At 40.8% G+C, this 18897-nt stretch overlaps 2 protein-coding genes across 4 annotated transcripts in view; one reads left to right on the forward strand and one right to left on the reverse strand.

The window, feature by feature from the left end:
- The window catches only part of ZNF292 (zinc finger protein 292), a 54064-nt gene extending 41227 nt beyond the window's left edge, over positions 1-12837 (reverse strand). For both annotated transcript variants that reach the window (XM_074581205.1, XM_074581207.1), the window contains exon 1: positions 12536-12837. In XM_074581205.1, the coding sequence (XP_074437306.1) occupies positions 12536-12697 (162 nt within the window). In that variant the 5' untranslated portion in view covers positions 12698-12837. The remainder of the gene's footprint in view (positions 1-12535) is intronic.
- Positions 11707-18897, forward strand: part of CGA (glycoprotein hormones, alpha polypeptide) — a 31461-nt gene continuing 24270 nt past the window's right edge. Inside the window, exon 1 of one of the 2 annotated variants that reach the window (XM_074581210.1) lies at positions 11707-11822. The gene's annotated coding sequence lies outside the window, so the exon portion shown is untranslated. Of the gene's footprint in view, positions 11823-12670; positions 12783-18897 lie in introns of those variants that run through there. The other variant, XM_074581211.1, reaches the window with a different exon arrangement.

The following is an 18897-nucleotide window of genomic DNA, read 5'->3' on the forward strand; positions in this document are numbered from 1 at the left end:
CCTACATATAATATATATAGTAGCTTATTATGCAAAATAAGTTTCTTGAATATCATTCCACAAAAATTACAAAACACAAAAGTTGAGGAAAGATAGAAAGTTAGTAAGAATTATCATTACCTAGTTTTGACTCTTGCCTAAAAAGATTCTCCCCAAATAACCACATCTACTTAGGTCTCCTTCATGGATTATTCTTTTTCCTAAATAAATCTCACTGAACCTCTGGTTACCATGAATATGTAATAACTAAACAGATTTCAATGCTTCTGAAAAATGTAAGAGTGCGTTTATTATTTGAACTCCCCCCTCCTTTCCCTGCATTTATTCACACCACCTAAGGCATTAATGACCTTGATGGTTCTTTACAACTACTTGACTGTAAGTCACATTCTCATGGTTGCACATCTCTAGTAAAGACAATTAAGACTAATTGCGGGAAGAATCCCTGTAATGATGATCGACAACATAAAGAAACTCACGCTTAAGATTAACTTTTTGAAGATTTTTATAACTATTGTTACGATTCAATTTGTAAGGACATTAGCACCCTGAGTCTTCAGCAACCCAAACATAAAAAAAGTTAACCATACCTTTTATCCAACTATCTCTACTTCACTAGGAAGGTAGATAAACAGCAACAAAAAAAATATACTCAGGTTTGTCTTCTAACGCATGTAACTTTGAATAGGAGGGAAGTACCACTGCCCCCAGTTTACAGATACAAAACCGACAGAAGTAAGTGTGCCGACAAAAAACACATTTACAGTTCTAAGGCAGAGTCTACATGGGAGGAAGGTTTGGGGAAAAAAAAAAAAAAGCACCTCAGCAGATATGGAAGCAGAAATAGAAGAAAACCTTCTGGGGTTCTGCTACAACTGACAGAGTAGTAATTATGTCATCTACCATCACCAAGAAAATATCAGAAAAAAAACGCAGCAAGGAAGTGAGATGACCGACTCTGGAAAGTTAATTACCAAACATAGAACCTTATGTTAACTAATAGAAAGACGTTTCTCTCCCCAAATATATGCCAAAAGGTGCAAGCAATTTGTGTGTTTTTTCACCTGGGCATGAGCTCAGATTGCTAATTATTAAATTGAAAGAGGCAAAACAAAAAAGTTGGTGCTATTCCTATTGTTATTCTTTAGTCACTGTTTTGCTTAAAATTCAAAACCCACCTAGTTTTAGAAAAAGAACTACAAAAACTTACGAAATGAATGGACGGTCTCTGCTTACATCCACAAACTGTTTTAAAACAAGGAAATTATTTAAAGTATCAGGAAATAATTTCATTAAGCCTCATACTTTGTCATCTACAGTAGTAGAAATTATCCTTCTTTAGGCTTGCCTTTAATCTTTCAGCATTTTGCATTCCATATGCTCTTTCCGATATTGTCAGCAGTATCTGATTTTTCTCTTGCACCTTTACAAAGAAAGCGAACTTGTCCTAAGCTACTTTTCTCTCTATTCAGGTTTTCATTCAGGTCACAATTTAATGTTGTCATCCCAACCTTCATATTTCAGTCTGTTTAGTTAAAAACAATATCCAGCAGTTGGCTATTAGACAGGCATTTCAGGAATGTGGTGGGATGTTCATTACAGTAAACTTTTATCCACTGCCAGGAAATCTAATTTACCTATTCTTTTAATTATCAGACTGGCATATGGGGAGATTAAAAATAGGAAGACAGCCAGAAATAACTGTGTCTAATTTGAAAATACGTGCATTTCCTGCAATAAAGGTGACTTGAACCTGCTCTCTGTCAAGTGAAATGAGACATTACAAATATTTCTGTAGTCCACCTGCGTTACATTTTTGTATCAGCTGAATGCAACTTCTCCCACTGCTACCTCAAATCTTTTGAATTCTGATGGGAACTTAAATTGATAATCTCCTTCCTCAATAGAATGGTTACTTAATTGCCATTTTAAGCTATTCAGCACAGTCAAATCGGCATCCCAAAGGATGCTTCCATCTGATCTACATTTCCTGTGAAAGAACAAGGCAACGTCCACCTGATTCACACAGAGTCTAATAATCAACTATGTCCTTATACTAGTGTCAAGGTACTGCCACAGTATTCACGTGTAAGGAGAGAAGCCAAGATTATACTTCCTCCTGAACATGTCAGCAACCCTGAGCAGAGCTCAGAGCTCCTGCCATCACACTGATGCACAGTTCATGATGTCTGGCTGGATATCCAAAAGCAGGGTTCAATTGCCATGCCAGTTTCAACTAGAATGTTATGCAAATTCCCAGTCTGTAGAATTGGGATATTCAAGTTTTATTATCTTCACTATTATGGATTTGTAATCAGAAGTTACTTTTTATCCCAGCTATTCTCTTCGTAAGAGCTACCCTCCAATGTTTAAAGTAAAAATGAAGTTCAGATTATGCCTTTTGCGATTCTGAACTTCTAATCTCTTCTTGTCCTTATCCTTGTGTTATAAAACAGCGTATTCTCTACAAGCTCCTGAGACAAATAGGAATCACAAGACTGAGAAACTCCTTACTCATTATTTCATTTAATGCCTGATGGCTGAATGTACTTAACTGACTCATCAAAACAGTATTCAGTGTATTAGACACATAAGTATCAAACAGGATTTATCTATTTGCCAGAATCAATTCTCTCAATCATTTTGAATAACAGAGGACAAACGGAGTCCTGCCAAATTCTGTTCTTTATGATGTACAGGAGGCTGAGAAAGCAACACCATGTTCACTATCAGCTTAAATGAAAACTCTTAAAATAACTGCTATATTGAACCCAAGAGACAGGAGAGAGCTACGAAATAAAGACTGGTCTTTATCCTAAAGAAATCCTAATGAATTTTACTCCAGAGAGTTAAGCTTCTCAAAGTAACTAATGCATCTGTCCATCAGTTAGGACAGAATGAACAGAGTCAGAATCTGAAGCTGGATGGAGCTTTGGCAGAAGTTGTCCATGTTACACGAGTCCCATAAGGACAAAGAACCGTGTGTCTAGCTCAGAATAATTAACAAAATAATCAAGTGAGAACTACATTAGCTAGCATAGGATTTTCCTGATTCTCGGATGAAAGATTAATTTACTGTAGCTTCATACAGGGAATCACAAAGCCAAAAACATTACATCCCAGAAGACTATACAACAGTTACCGAAGATGAAGACATTTGATCAATCTGTTTTACCAAAAACTACAGGCTCACGTTTTTGCAAGTTCAGTTCAATTTCCTATTGGATCAGGACTATTTTCAGAGAATAATTTTATAAAGCTCCATTGCCTTTTGATGCTACATATACCTTCTTTCTGAATGTCTTTGTTCTGCCAAGTACTAGGCGTCATTAGATTAACTTTTCCCAAATGAAAGCAGTGCAGTTCATCCTTAGAGATGAAAGATCCCAGAAATAATATAATGGAGTTGTCTTTAATCCATATTTGGAAAGACAAATAAAAAAAAAATTATTCCACACTTCAAAAAACACACCTGCACGCTTCTTAAAATGCAAGACATTAAGTTCTCAACATATGCAAAAGCACAGACCTAATAAAGTGGGGGATACTATTTCAAAAGATAGTTTCCAGTCATATTGTTTACTTGTTATTTAAACTTAAAATTGCAAGTTGTCATACATCATCATTTTAGAGAAGCCGATGGCATAAGAATGTCATACTAGTTTCCCTCATGAAAACTAAAGCTTTATGCACACTGTAATTACTCAAGGATTTATATGGAGGCCTTGAAAAAGAGCGCTAACAAAAACTTTTTGATAGATATAAATCAATGCCTGGAGCACTATTTCTTGAAGATATGCTCCATACACACATGAATTTAAATAGTTTCTTTGGCTTGTGTGTCAGTTTAGGTAATACATCACACTGAAGAAAAACAACATGTTGATGTCTCCTAATGGTTCCAGTTTTATCCTTAATTTAGGTAAGTTTTACGTAGAAAACACCTCCAATACATAGTATGTCTGCATAAAACCTAGAGTAAAAAAATACTATGACATTTAAATGGCAGAATAAATGGAAAACGCCATATGAAATTCCCTGATTCTTAGTCACAACGGAAGCAAAGATTCCCCAGAAGGGCACAGAAGAGCACCTTTTTTTTTTGCTGCCTTCCCTCAAGATCTGTGGTTTATGAGGTATTTATTCTCTAATAAAATAATTTTTAAAAAAAGAGATAGAAAATGGACTGAACATTCCAATAGATATAACCTTATTGAGAAACTGAGACAGACAACGTGGATGTTTTGATAAAATGACATGCCTTACTGAACATTAATGTTAACAAAAATATATATTCTTTGTACAGTCCTGCACAATAAGGAACATGCTTTCTGTAGTCAACATTTCATGTTTTTTCAACTGTGAATCTTCAGTAATCGTAGTTTGAGAAAGCAACTTAGACATTATTGATACACATTATTCAAAAGTGTGGAAAAATCTTGGATTTGTGGGAAAAGGCAAAGGCAGGAACATATGTGCAGTAGAGAAAGTACCTACTATGTTTAGTTATGCTAGCATAGATGTGCAGCTATTGTTTACAGCCAACTATTATGGGTAAATTGAAATCTACAGTAAAGTCTTCAGATTTTTTTTTTTTTTAAATGGCTGAAGGACTGAGTAAAGCAGAATGTCTCTCAGTCTTTGAAAGAGCAATAACAATCAAGGATATTGTGGAGGAAAACTAACTGTGATCACACTTCATAGCTTTTAAGTATTAAGTTCTGGCTAAAAGCATGTCTTAGAGAAATGGCAGTTTGCTTACAGGAGGCTTTTTCTGAATACCTTCAGTAAAAGCATCAAGTAACCTTAACTCAGCAAAAACTGTGCATCAGGGTAACTATGAAACTAAGTATCTATTTGCCGAACTGAAAACTTTTTTCTTTCGCACAGTAACTAAGGGAAATGCTTGATTTTAGTATCACATGCAGCACCTTACATAGAAAGCTGAGCTTTTGCAAAGATTCTGAAGTTTTATTAATTTTAATCCCTCCATCTACATGTTGTCATCTTCTTAACTATCTTAACCTGTTATGCTTTTGAGAACTACAGCTCTTCACTGGACTATTTGTACTCAGAAGGATAAATAGTATGTTTTACAGGAAAAGTACTTCAATCCTAAATCTTACATGGGTTGTCACCTTCTCACCAAATTCTTACTAGATTGTTACCTTCCCTGCAGGTAGGATTCCTATGATACAGTATCAAAGTAAAAAGGAAAGGGAAAAAAGGGAAAAATTTAAAATCAAGGAGTACAAAAACTGTTCACAAAAGTAGAAACTGGAGAAAGACTGAAAATAGCCTTGAAAATCTAAGAGGTCCTTTCAACAGAAAAGGAATATGCTACTTGCCATGTTTACATGGGATGGGATAAACCACAGTAGCATTAAATTGCAACACGAGATTAGAGATCAAGTTAGACCGTAACGGAGAAAAAAACCCAAACACTTGAAGGCAAAGATAACCGAACTAAAATGCATTATCCAGGGAGTTTTCTTGGAATCTTTCTCACTGGAAATTGTTGAGAACAGGTTAAACAAGCATTTGTAGCTATGGCTTACCAATAATTAATCCTGCTTTGGAATCATGGTCTAGCTGACTGAGATCTATTCCAGACAGATGTTCCATACGGGAAAATACTGCCAAACCCAGCTAGTTCAAAAAGGGAAGTTTTCAAAACTAAGCCACAATGTTGTTACGACCATTCTTTCCTAACCATCTACCTATATTTAAGGAGTTTTTAATACAGAAGCAGCAATTTATTCAAAAATCAAGAACACAAATTATTTCTTTTTACACTGACGACAATTTACAAAAATGAAAAGACTCATTTTGTACTACAGCAGACCTTTAACTCAAAACTGTCACCAAAATTAGTTTAAGATTCCCCTCACCTACCCAACAATAATATTAAAAGGCTGTTGTAAAAGATATGGCTTTTTTCATAAGCAGATTATAAAGAAAATACACATCTAAAACTAAATGCATCAATTCTGGTTATCCAAGTAACCTAACATGTATCTGCGAAACAATACAAATGAACTATAAAAGCTACATTTTATAGGATCATTACACTTGGTAAGACATGAGCTAAGCACACACTGAACTAAACTTGCTGCCTGAACACGTTAATTATTTCTCAAAAAAAAAAATAATCCTAAAACCTCAAAACATCCATCTGTATTACATGTTGGTACTTTTTACGTTCAAACATATTTGACTAAAATTATCATGAGCCAAAAAGACTGACAGCATGGCAGAAACCTTAGACATTAGCATGATCAGAAAAGTAAATCAATGAGATTCTGATTTTCAGAGAGATACACAGGTAGGAAAAAAATAACTATTCCAGTTACATCCACTTTGGTACAGGAAAAATTTTTATTAAAAAAAAAAACCTTATCATACAGAGCTCAGAAGTTCTAATGAAGACCAGCTCCAATCTGGCATGATGCTGAGGCTTGGTACCTTTACTGAGGACAACGTCTACAATAACTATGCTCATTGGTCAGACTTACCCTAAACGGTGAGGGTGTTTTTTTCTAAACATATACACATTATATCCATATATACACACATACCATATTTATTTGAAAGCAAGACAATTTCCCTGACTCTACGTAGTTTAACTTAAAAAATCAGGGGGTGTCATTTCCACCTCTCCCCACGTTGATAAGATAATATGACAGTTTGGCCCGGCAGGTCTTATAGTGATGAAGCAGCACAAAAATGCCCGAGGCAGCTCAAAGTTTGCATGAGATGACACAGCAATGACAGTTGTTTTTCTTCATGCACTTGGGAACCTGTGAGGTGTACTACAGTTTAGGAGATTTCTTGTGATTTCTTTTCTGGCAGCTGTACATCTCTCCCTGAATAGCAGATAATCTGGAGGTCACAGGTAGGAAAGCAAAATGGAAAAGTATTAGAAATTATGATGGAAATCTTACGCTCATGGTAACGTATGTAGAAAAAGCCAGCAACTGTGAGATCAGAAAGAAACACAGTGTGGTAGAGAAAACATGCACAGACAGAAATACCCAAACAGAAGCATTTAAGGGTTAGCTCAGTGTAGAAATCACTCACTGGACTCAAAAGAAAACCCTTTTTATTTGAAGAAGTAAACTTGTAGAATTTGTCCACAGTCAAAGGAAGAGACCGAGACCTGGTTACCCAGAAAATCATTAAACTGAAAGCTCAAAAAACAGCAGTCTTACCAACATTCACATTCCGGCAGTTTGTGACTATATGACATAAAGATCACTATTAGCTGATGAGCCAAACAAAATCAAGGGTGGATGTCTACCTACACACTCAATGAAGGGTTCGACTGTCTGAAGTAAGAGACCAGGTGTGATATTAAGAAAAAAAGGAATTGTCTTCTATTTTTATTAAAAGGGCATCTGACGTTTTGCTGATGGTATTTTTCACTGTCAGTGATTACCAATCTTTTGGTCACATCAGGAGGAAGGACATCACAACTGCAGGTGCTTGATGAAATGGCAAATAAGCCCTTCAAAGACTGCTGAGGTCTTTATATACAGAATGACTCTTGGCAAGGGATCATACTCTAACTCCTTCAGGAAAAAATAAAGAAGCCTACTGAAACACTCCTTTGTCATTGGATTAAGACAGACCAGGCTTGGGTAAATCCAGAAGTTGTAGCTAAAAGGTTTAAGAAAGTCTTTATTTCAAATTCTATGGACAGAACTGAAGATTATTTCTCTCATCTTGAGTCTGAAGAGGAAGCTGAAAATACAGACTAAAAGGGAGGAAGGTGACAACAGTGAGACGGTGACAGCACCAGAAAGTTGTGAAGTCTGCGAGGTGTAAAAACTGGAAGCCAACTATAGTAAGGTATAAGAGAATAAATTAAGACTAACCTCTAATAGAAACAAATCAGTAGTGAAAACTTTGTAACATCATTGTATATTGATTACAGGTAAGTAATAAAAAAAGCTTTTTATATATTTATATATTTTTATTGCTTTATTATTTTATATATTTATATGTTTGCTTCTAGGAGGGGCATCTTATATTCAGATTAGTACAGTATATATTCCCCAACATTACGAAGATCTACTCTAGTGTGTCAGCACTATAGGGTAGGACTTTAAGGTCCTAATACTGCACTAGCACCTCAACACACAATAAAAATCAGTTTAAAACAGTAGAATCAAACTTTATGCAGTCACATAGTTAAAGGCAAGCTTTTCTAAGAGGAAGTTTTAGGGTTTTTTTGAAGTAACTAAAAACTTTTGCATCCCCTCCCCCATTTATCTATCAGCATCACACTTTTGCTGTCAGTGTTAAGACGATCCTAGGTCACTATTGAGTAAAGTGTCTACACTAGAAGGATATTATTGTATCTACTAATGGCTAAGCACACCTGTTAACATATTTTAACGTAAGATTTCTCTCCTAATAGTCAGAAACGACAAGACAACCAACAGATGAGAAAAGAAGTACAGGCAAAGTTATTGAGGAAGGACCACACAATAGTCCAAATATTTTCTTATGTTTTTTATACAGGTCACTATATATTGACAACTTACACATTAGCACAACAAACCTGACCACCTTAGTTTTGGCGAATTTGTACCACAAAGTACAGCAGGAGAGGAAAAAAAAACATCACCAAACAAACAAAACCTCAGAAGCAGATTTAGAAAAGAGATGAAAAGTCAAAAATAACAATGGAGGGCAGACTAATAAGCTCAACGATGAAACATGTCAACTACAGAAAAAGCGAGGATCAGTATACAGATACCACAAAGATTTCACAACTAACTAGTGACAAAAGAACATTTTTTACCAGCCTGCAATGTAGTATTTAAGAAAACAAAGATTACATTGGGTAATGACCAATTGGAAGAGAACACAGCCCATAGTGAAAAGCTCTGATATACCCATCGGCATCATGTTCACCTAGCCCTCAGGGAAAAAACCCAAGCATTCTGGTCTTCTCTAACTGAATACAATCAACAGATCACCTTTAAGAACAAAGTTGGAAAATAATCTAATCAGCCACTGCATGGTGACAGCAACAGCAATCTTTCTTTGGACCATTCTGAATTCTTGCAAAATTCACACTTTCAATTTTCAGTCACTACAGCTGAAGATACTTGCTTTGTCTGCCCCAGTCTGCACACATATTGTTTGTGACAACATAACTGTTTGTCACGGATTTGCTAATTACCAAATTGCAACAGAAAGAGCATGAATCACAATTAAAAAGTCATTTTACATATATCCGTATGGATGTGAATTTACTTGATAACAATTAAACATAATACTCTCTATTGCATACTGACAAGGGAGAACACAACTACATTCACACAGATATCATACAGGATTAAGGTCTAGTCTATAATCCCCTTAAAATTTAAGAATAATTGCATCATTTCACAATGCAATCAGCAGCAAAACCACAAAAATATTTATAGCTAATGAAACACTGCATATAAAATACATCAAAGTAAACTTCACTCTCACAAGAGAACAGTTCTATAGTATTATTTTCTGTCAAGGTACAAGAGGTCTTGTTTTTCTATGTTTGTAACAGTTGTTCTACACTGTTGGATTACAAACATTGAAATAGTTCAAATTGAGATTTTTCAAAAGCAGATAAGGGATCTGGTCGTACAACTCCCGCTTAATTTAATGAGAGTAGAATACTTAAATCCCTTATTTGCCTTTGAACCTAAGGATCTTTCAATGCTCTAATGCTCTATCTTCCTTCAGTATGAAAATGTGCTTATTTCTCAAACATTATGCTACCCACTTCATTAAAAAAAAAAGTTGATTTATGGCAACAAGCCATGTGGTTGCTGGCCAAATGAAATAAGGACACAAGACTTTCCAAGTTCTGTGTAGTTATTTCATGCCTAAAAACTAAGCATGGGTGCAAAAAAAAAGCAGGTGAAATCATACTGAGATAAATGCTAAAATATTTCTTCAGCACCACACTTCCAGACTTAAGATATAAATAAGACTCTTAAGTTTTCATACATATATATTCTTTGATACATATATATTCAAAGACTTTATTCTAGAAATCATGGCAGATGCCTTTAAACTGTTATTGAAAAGAGATTTCTGAGACGGCTTTTACTATTACATGAATTTTCTATAACCTCTGTCATGCAGCACAAGCCAAGTAGCTAAGCCCACTATCTGAATAATGAATGCTATTTTGTGTTAGCCCAAATAAAGGATTAAAACTGTGGAAGAGGCTGAATAAGTATTTTGGCACCACCAGCTCAGGTGAACAGATTTAAAAAAAATCCCTGTTGAAACAGTATAAAAAATAACCAAACAACAACACTATGTAATACATTAAGCATCGTTTAGACTTCAGTTTAAAATCTGAAAAGCATGCTCTTTCAATATTGAATATGGCATGTCTCAACTCTCTGTTATATATCAGTCTTCAGCCTGCAAGAACAGATACAGCCTTCCTAGAAATCTTGGTATGGAAGGGACAGTAACTCATTTCAAAACAGCATGGATTTAAGTCAGTTTCTACACCACTGTTTTGTTCAGGCATATGTTTAAGAAAATTAGTAAACTTGGGGCTTATAATGGACTTTTGCAACTGCCATTAAAATAATATTAATTTTTTTTAAGCTTTAAATCAATCAACTACTGAAGCCACTCAGTAAGCACACAGAGCCACAACTTCAGTGATAAATGTACGTTAGACACCAATAATCTACTCTGTACATGTCAAGGATGGTGTCTTCATTCCCACCTACCCAACTACTTCAGTTCAATGAACAGCTCATTCACAAGTCAGAAGTCGAGCCGGAGCCAGGAAAGCCAGACTTCCACCTCCTGCTGCATGAATTTAAGAAAGCAGGCACAAAGATTAAATAGACTGAGAACACAGTGATCCAAACCAATATAAACCAATCTTGTTTCTGTACCTCTACATGGACATTCTACCCAAATACAATATGATAAATTCTGACTGAAGAAAAAGAACCTGAAATACAACTCCTGTATATATGAAATAAAATATGAGAAAGGAATAAGCTTAAAATATTTAGTAGTGAATCTCCCTGGTTAGCAAAGAGTAGAACCCGGTTTAATCCAGAAGTGACAGACATGTAGCTACAATGGCTACCACCAGGAATCAACTCTTTAAGAGAAGAGATACAAAACCACAAATAAAACACAATTCAAACCCACCATGTGAATTCACTCTTATCAGTTCCACCTTTTAAAAATCTGCCTGTGTTCCTTGAATGGGTGACAGTAATGTGTAAAACAAACATTCCCACTTTTACCAGACAGACTATTAAACCCACAGTAAAGCTACAGACTTAGTGGTTTCTGTGCATTTCTACGGCCTAAAATTGTTTTATACACTGTGTCATACCTAATGCTATCTGAGAAAGGACACGTAAGAGAAATCAGGGCAATGTATAGACACATACGTGACTAAAATGGAGCGGTTTGTTTTTAACTGGAGAGCTAGCACCACGAAGTTTGTTTAGAAAGGGATACTCAGCAGGATCACTGGTTCAGAAGAAACACCTGCAAACACCCCTGGCTTTAGCGCCAGCCCAAGCCCTAGGAAAGCAGGCCTTTACCCGACGGCAGTCATGGCCAGAACAACAGCACACAATGGTGCTCCGAGCACTGCCAGCTCAGGAGCCCTCTCCCGAGGTGGGATTGCCCTCCCTTGACAGGGAGAGAAAACGGTGAGCAGCATCGCAGACCCACGGACCTGCCACCATCGCTGGCGACTTAGTTAATAGTCCACCACCGCTTCACCGCCTTCTCTTTCCCAGGATGGCAAAGAACTCCGCTATCCCTCTAGGGTACGAGATAGGGAAGGGAGAGGGGAAAGGGAGGGGGTTACTCGGGCACAGGAGCAGGAGCCCCGCGCAGAGGGGAACCGGCACGGACTTTCAGATCCTCCCCGGCCCCTCGGCGGAGCAGCGGAGCCCCCCCTCTCCCAGACCGCCGTCTCCCCCCGTTCGTCTCCAGGGGAGAGGGGGGATGCCGGAGGGACGGGGAGAGAGGGGGGGCCCTCGGTCCGCCACCGCCAGGAACAAAGGGCCCTTCGATAAGCCGAGCCGCAGAGCACAACAAAGGGGCCTAGAGACCGCGAGAACCGGGGCGGCCGCCGGGGAGAGTTGGGGGGGGAGGAGAAGGAGAGGCGGGGGAAGGGGATTACAGGCCCGGCCGGAGCGGCGGAGGGTGGAGGTGGGGCGGGGGGGGCGCCTCATCTCAGCCCACAATGAGCGGCGGTGGCGGCGTCCATCGCCCGGCCCGGCCCGCAGCACTAACTCCCAGCTTCGTCCCCCCCCCCCGCCCCGGGCCAACCGCGGCACCGGGCCCGTTGGCCCCGGTTCCCCCCCCAAAACACACACACCCCGGGGCGCCCCGGCAGGGGCGGCGCTGCTCCCGCCCGGCCCCCCGGCTCTCTTCGCCCTCCTCAGCCGGGCGCAAGCACACACACACCCCGCGGGGGAGGGGAGAGCGCGGGCGGGAGCGGGGGGGTGTAGGGGAAGGGAAGAGGCGGCCTGACCTGGCAGAGCTGCTTGCAGTACTCGGTGGCCGCCTGCACCGCCGGCTCGGGGCTCTCCCGCAGCCCCGTCTCCAGCTCCACCAGCCGCTCCCGCAGGCGCCGCAGCTCTAGCAGGTCGCCGCCGAGGCTACCGCTCTCCTGCTCGGCCTCCTCGTCCGCCATCTTCGCACCCCGCTCCGTCGCGTACGCAGCCCCCCCCGCTCCGCGTCCCGGCCCCCCCCCCCCGCCTCGCGCGCTCCGTTTCCAGGTCACGTGATTACACAATGCCACGTTCCGGGGAGGGGTCACGTGCCGGGGAAGACGGAGGGGGGCGGGGGGGGACGGGCGGAGGTGGGGTGTGTGCGCGCGCGCTCTCCGTCCCCCCGCGGCGCAGGAATGGGCCGGCCCGGGGTCGGGGGAGGGGGAGTGAGGGCGGTAGGGTGGGAGGGGGGGTAGGCGTTGCCTCCCCGCGTCACGTGACGCCACACCACGAGCCCGGCGGCCACGTGACGGCCTTTCCCCGCCCTCCCGCCGACGGGTTTTTGGCGGCAAATGGCGGGAGTGGCCAGGGCCGGTGGTGGCGGCTCTACTGTCCTCAGGCTGCTGCCCAAGGTCTTCGGTGGGGAGGCCCTCGCCGCTGTTCCTCGAGCTCTGAAGGGGGCAGCAGCTTGTGGCCCAGTTCAGCTAGAGCCGCGGCCTCCTCGCCAGCCATCATCGTGTGGAGTGAGGCTGCGGCCCTCCCCCGGGGCGTGAACCGGTTATGTTTTCCCTGATTCCACCTGAGGATGTGGCATGGCACTAACCGACACTGTAGCATTTTTGGAGGTTGCTCTTTCCTCCTCCACAGGAAGCAGCGGGGTGTGTTAGCTCAAGGATGCCCCGGAGTTGTCATCATCTTCATAACTGCATCGTCCAGTTTTTATTGTAACTGGAAGTGAGAAGTATGGCTCTACTCTTAAAGTGAAGCAATTGAGATCTGGAGGTTCTGGAGGACTTTGCTGCCCACGTGGTCCTGGTGCTGGGCCGAGCTCCCTCTTGTACACCAGTAATGTCCTCTGCTCCAGTAATGGGCATTGACATCCCCTGCCTCTGCCTGAGAAGCTGTGGAGACTCTTTGACCTGCCACAAATATTGGAGATTGGCCTGAGGCATTGAATTTGATGAGAAGGAAAAGATGAACCTGATGGGCACTGAATTGGCACGGATACATGTTCTGCAGTCTTCTAGGCTGTGTAGGTTGACACAGGTTGATGACTTCACGCTCTTCGCGTTGCCAATGTTCATCGAGGAAGTGAGGAGGAAATGTTTTACTGCAGTGAGAGCACTGCCTGTCAGGACTGGATGATTTCTCTTAGGCAGCAGTAAGACAAGGTGCGCTGCGTTAAGCTGGACACTTCGCATCATTTGGAAAATGAGGAATGTGGTATTTGTCACTCACTTAAATCAGATGTAATATACTTTTTGTCTGGAAGAGACTGTAGCCGCAGACTCCTCAGTATGTCAGTCAGTCTTGCTCGGACCAAGGTTTAATGTGACATCCTACACATGCTAACTTAGCTTGTTTGACCATTGGACCGATTTGATGATTATATTCTCTTTCTTTGTCACCAAGGAAAAGTGGCGCTACCCATTTCTTGTGTACTGTTGAAAGCTGAGGCGTATGATGGAATGAACATTAAATTGGAGCTGGAAAGTAAAGAGGTTTTTCTGAGACTGCAGAAACGTTAGTCTGCAAGTGTAGACATTCACAGTGACGATATTGAATAGGCAACATTTTGGAGACAGACCTGGGGATCTGGTTCAAAAATTACCACATTTCATGTCATAGCAGTGAACTCAAAGTGGTATGTTTCTAGTTTCCCATACAAGTAACCAAGTAAATACCTTGTTTGACACTGTAAGCATGAAACCTTTTAAGTTCCTGATTTTTACAGTGCGTGAAACCCATTCTGTTCCAAGCAGAAGAAGAGAAAACTTTCAGCTTTCCCATTTAAGGCTTAATGTAGTACCAGAAAAATCTGCTGGTTTGCATGTATTCCTCTACTAAACTGCCTATAACACCAGTACTAATGAGTGATGCAAATACTAGAAACAACTGCACAAAGACCTGTTTATTCTTTCTCAATCACTTAATTTATCTGTAGGACCTGAAATAGCTTCTCCTCTGGATAACTCTTTCAGCCCTATATTGTGCTATTTGTAATTATTTTCACTTAAGGGTAAACCACAATAGCCAAATTCATATTCGTAATCTGACCTTGTTTCAGCTTGCTGTCTTGTTTTCTCCTTGCCTAGAGGGTTTTCTGAATTGAGCCCAGGCCAGGAAGGAAGGAGAAATGTGGAGCATGAGTTTCTTGCTCATGCAAAAGGTTAGCACTTGGGGATGGTAGAGTAAGGGTTGTTTGTTTTGTTCTCATCAGGATCAAGTGGAAGGAGCTTGTCCTTCAGCTGTCCTACCCGGAAGAAGACTTGCACTTAGGCCTCCAGGGCCCTTGTGCAAGGGAGGATTCCTGTCTTTAATCACAGTTCATAGGCAGCTAATTGCTAAGCTTATGCTTAAGAGACCAAGGAAGGTGTTAGTAAGTAGAAGGAAACAACCACAAACAGCAGTGAATAAGGGAGGAGTTATTTTTTCTTGTTTGACCACAGTGAGAATATGATGACAGCTACTGAGGCAAGCGTGGCGGTGTCCCGAGGACAAGGAAAATGCTGGGCATGACCACAAAGCTGTGATACTCATCCTGTGTTTGAATCCTGACAGAAACTACACTGTGGTAGAGCTCATGGAAGAGAACTGCTGCCTGACAGTGACAGGAGAGAAAGAGATTGCACAGAGAAGACAGGCTTTTCGGGTACCTGTTTTCTCCATGGACTTGTGGGGCACTGTCCGATGGTAAAAGAATGCGAATATGAGAGAGAGAAGGCTGACTATTGCAGGGGAAATATATTCAAGGAAGGCATTTGCTGTACTGGAAAATACAGAGAAGAAAGAAGCAGAGGAGGAAAATGTGTGCATGGGGAAGGACAATGGATCCCATGAAGGGGGTGGGGGGGAAACCCCAAACCCAACCAAAACAGTCCAAGGAATAAAAAGAGGAGGGAGACTGTGAGAAGGAACAGAAAAAGGGGAAGGACCTGAGTTTTACACCAGTACAAAGATGGAATTTCTTGTTAAGAGGAATTGACAGCCTTATTACTAGGGTGTGCTAGAAATAAAGATTTAAGATAAGGGCTTGTGTCAGTAAAGATTCCTCATAATCAAAAATTCCTTTGGGATTCAGATACGCTCTTCCCCGCTCTCTTGCTCTTGTCACTTCCTTGACTGACTCAGTATTTCCACAGTGTGGTGTTTTCCTAGTTCCACACTTCGATTCTCACATCTTAAATAAAACTGTCATTAAGAGGAGTCATATCCTATGGCTCTTCAGATACTCTGGTTGCATGTTTTGGGATGCTGGGGCTGGCTAGAAATGCATGAGACAAAAAAGAGTCTTCACAATCTAAGCTCCCCTGTGTGTGGCTTATTTAGAATCATAGAATCATTTAGGTTGGAAAAGACCCTTGGGATCATCGAGTCCAACCATCAACACCACTCTACAAAGTTCTCCCCTACACTGCCCCCAACACCACATTTAAATGGCTCTTAAAAGCATTCAGGGATGGTGACTCCACCACCTCCCTGGGCAGCCTGTTCCAGTGTCTGACCACTCTTTCTGTGAAGAATTTTTTCCTAATGTCCAGCCTAAACCTACCCTGCTGCAGCTTGAACCCATTCCCTCTTGTTCTATCGCTAATTACCTGTGAGAAGAGACCAGCACCAACCTCTCCACAATGTCCTTTCAAGTAGTTGTAGAGAGTGATGAGGTCTCCCCTCAGCCTCCTCTTCCTCAAACTAAACAGTCCCAGCTCCTTCAATCACTCCTCATAAGATTTATTCTCCAGGCCCTTCACCAGCTTCGTTGCCCTCCTCTGCACTCGCTTCAGCACCTCAATATCTCTGTCGTATTGAGGTGCACAAAACTGGACACAATACCTATTAGTTGTTTGAAATAGGTTTTAAAAAAGAAACAAGTTATGTGATGTCCCACTGCTGCTTTTTAGGTGCTGCAAGAAGAAAATCAAGACAATAGCAAGAGGAGTGCCAGAGGTTAGGATGGTGGACAGCAAAGAGAAAAGGGTGGAATAATGAGTGTTGCTTAGACTGTATGTAGCTGATAACTGGGAGGAGGACTGTTAACTCTTCCAGGGAGAATGTCATGTTAGAAAGAAAAAACTGTGAGGTTTGTGTATCATTGCAGCCCTGGCAACAGAACTAGATCTTTTAGGGATAAGATACGACAGAATAGAAATTAGGACAGGAACACACAAATACTAAAACACTCATGGTGTTTGGGAGACAAAGGGGATTGATGGAGGGTTAGAATTTGCAGTGTGATGGATATTAATGAAATGAACAGCAATAGGAAAGGTAAAGTAGAACTTTGTTAGAGTCAATGTTGAGGCAAAGAACTTCTGATAGAGAGCGTGAAGACATGGTAGAGATGTTTGAGTTCAAGTCTGGAGAGAAGTAGTTTTCATGAGGTTATTAGGGGAAAAACACCCCTTGGAGCACTCTAAATCTACCGTCTTTCAAACTGAAAGACGGTAGATTTAGATTGGATATCAGGAAGAAATTCTTTACTGTGAGGGTGGTGAGGCACTGGAATAGGTTGCCCAGGGAAGTTGTGTATGCCCCATCCCTGGGGGACTTTGAGCAGCCTGGTCTAGTGTGAGGTGTCTCTGGCCATGGCAGGGGGGTTGGACCTAGATGATCTTTAAGGTCCCTTCCAACCCGAACCATTCTGTGATTCTGTGATAACTAAGGTTCTTAATTTCAAAGGTCAAATTTTGAGAAATTAAGGGAATGAGTTAGTGATGACAACCGCATCTAGGTAGTTGAAGACTTGCATGTGGAGAAGGCTTGGCATCTGTCAAGTCTCTCTGCAAGAAAGTATCTGGAATTCGTATCTCAAACAAGAGGGACAGTCAGTCTCAGCTGGATAAATAGCCACTTCAAAAGGATTATTGGGAACAATCAGAAGCTTGAAAGGAATGGAACAAAATGATTGCTTGAAAAATATTAAGAAGGGTAAGAATAAAGTGAGAATTGTCAGAAGCCCAGCTGAGTTTCCTTACAAAGGAAATTAAAGCAGGGCTAATGAGAAAGAAGATATGAAAATGAAGGTTTCCACATTTGAGATGAAAGCAAAAAACCTATTGCATACCCATCTGAAACATCAGAAGATCTTTATTCAGCCAGAAATTTCCATTACTGATGTAGGTACAAAAATATAAGCTGTAATAATGAAATGTGCTGATGACACAAAATAGTGAGACACTTTCAATATGAGAGGGATCAAGACTGGATGACCTTGAGAACCTAAATAATAGAATGTATTAATTTGAATAACACAACATGCAAGGAGACCGATAGCAGTACTTTCTGCTAGGGGGGGAGCCTCATTATTTGGAAGTGACAGCGGGTAGGAAGTGCTCATTGTATTAGTTGATGATGGGCAAGTCATAGATGTGATCCAGCTGCAAAAAAAAGTTACTAAAATCACACAACATGCCAGGTCACTTATTTCCATTAGATACTGCAGTTAAAAACATTGGTCTCATCTGAAACAATTTGCGCGATTCTGGTCGCTGTTATTCAGAAAAGATGAGAGCGCACTGCAGGAGGTACAGAGAAGGACTCAAAGGATGATCAGTAAAATGGAGAATCTGTTTTCTCAGGAGAATAAAAATGGTTCATTTGGCTTAGTGAAACAAAAGGTGAAAAGAAGTAGAAACACTAGAAGTAGGCATCAGTTAGGACAAAAGCTTTTTAAGCTAAAGGATGGTACCGTGTGAAGAAAAACTGGTGTTAACTGATTGCTGACTATGTCAAAACAGACATAGTTATCATGTTAGACAATAAATAGGGCTATTTCTAAGGCACTTACATGTTCCTCCACAACATTACAAAAGACACTTCAAGAAAACAGTAAAATGGTAGATTTGTGCAAGGAGATCTGGTCATGAAAACTGATTGCAAATGAAATGTGAACTCCAAAAGGGGAAAGAAAATTTATCTCATGCAGTCACATCTTTCTTAATGACACTTCTGGCTTCTGTCAAGTCTGGGGCCATTTTCACCAGTATTCAAAATCACTGATGTAGACCTGTATATTACTCAGTAATCAAAGTGGTCTGAATGTCTGTCAGCAAGAAGAAAAACAGCTGGGCAGAGTGTGGTTTGTAGGTTGTCTTCTGCGTGAGCTGGGAGGAGGAAAGGAGACAGTTTTTGCAACGTCCATTTTCGGATTGCGTGGAAAATCTTTCGGTTCCAGAGGGAGCAA

Source organism: Larus michahellis, chromosome 3 (assembly GCF_964199755.1).
Source record: "Larus michahellis chromosome 3, bLarMic1.1, whole genome shotgun sequence".
Lineage (NCBI taxonomy): Eukaryota > Metazoa > Chordata > Aves > Charadriiformes > Laridae > Larus > Larus michahellis.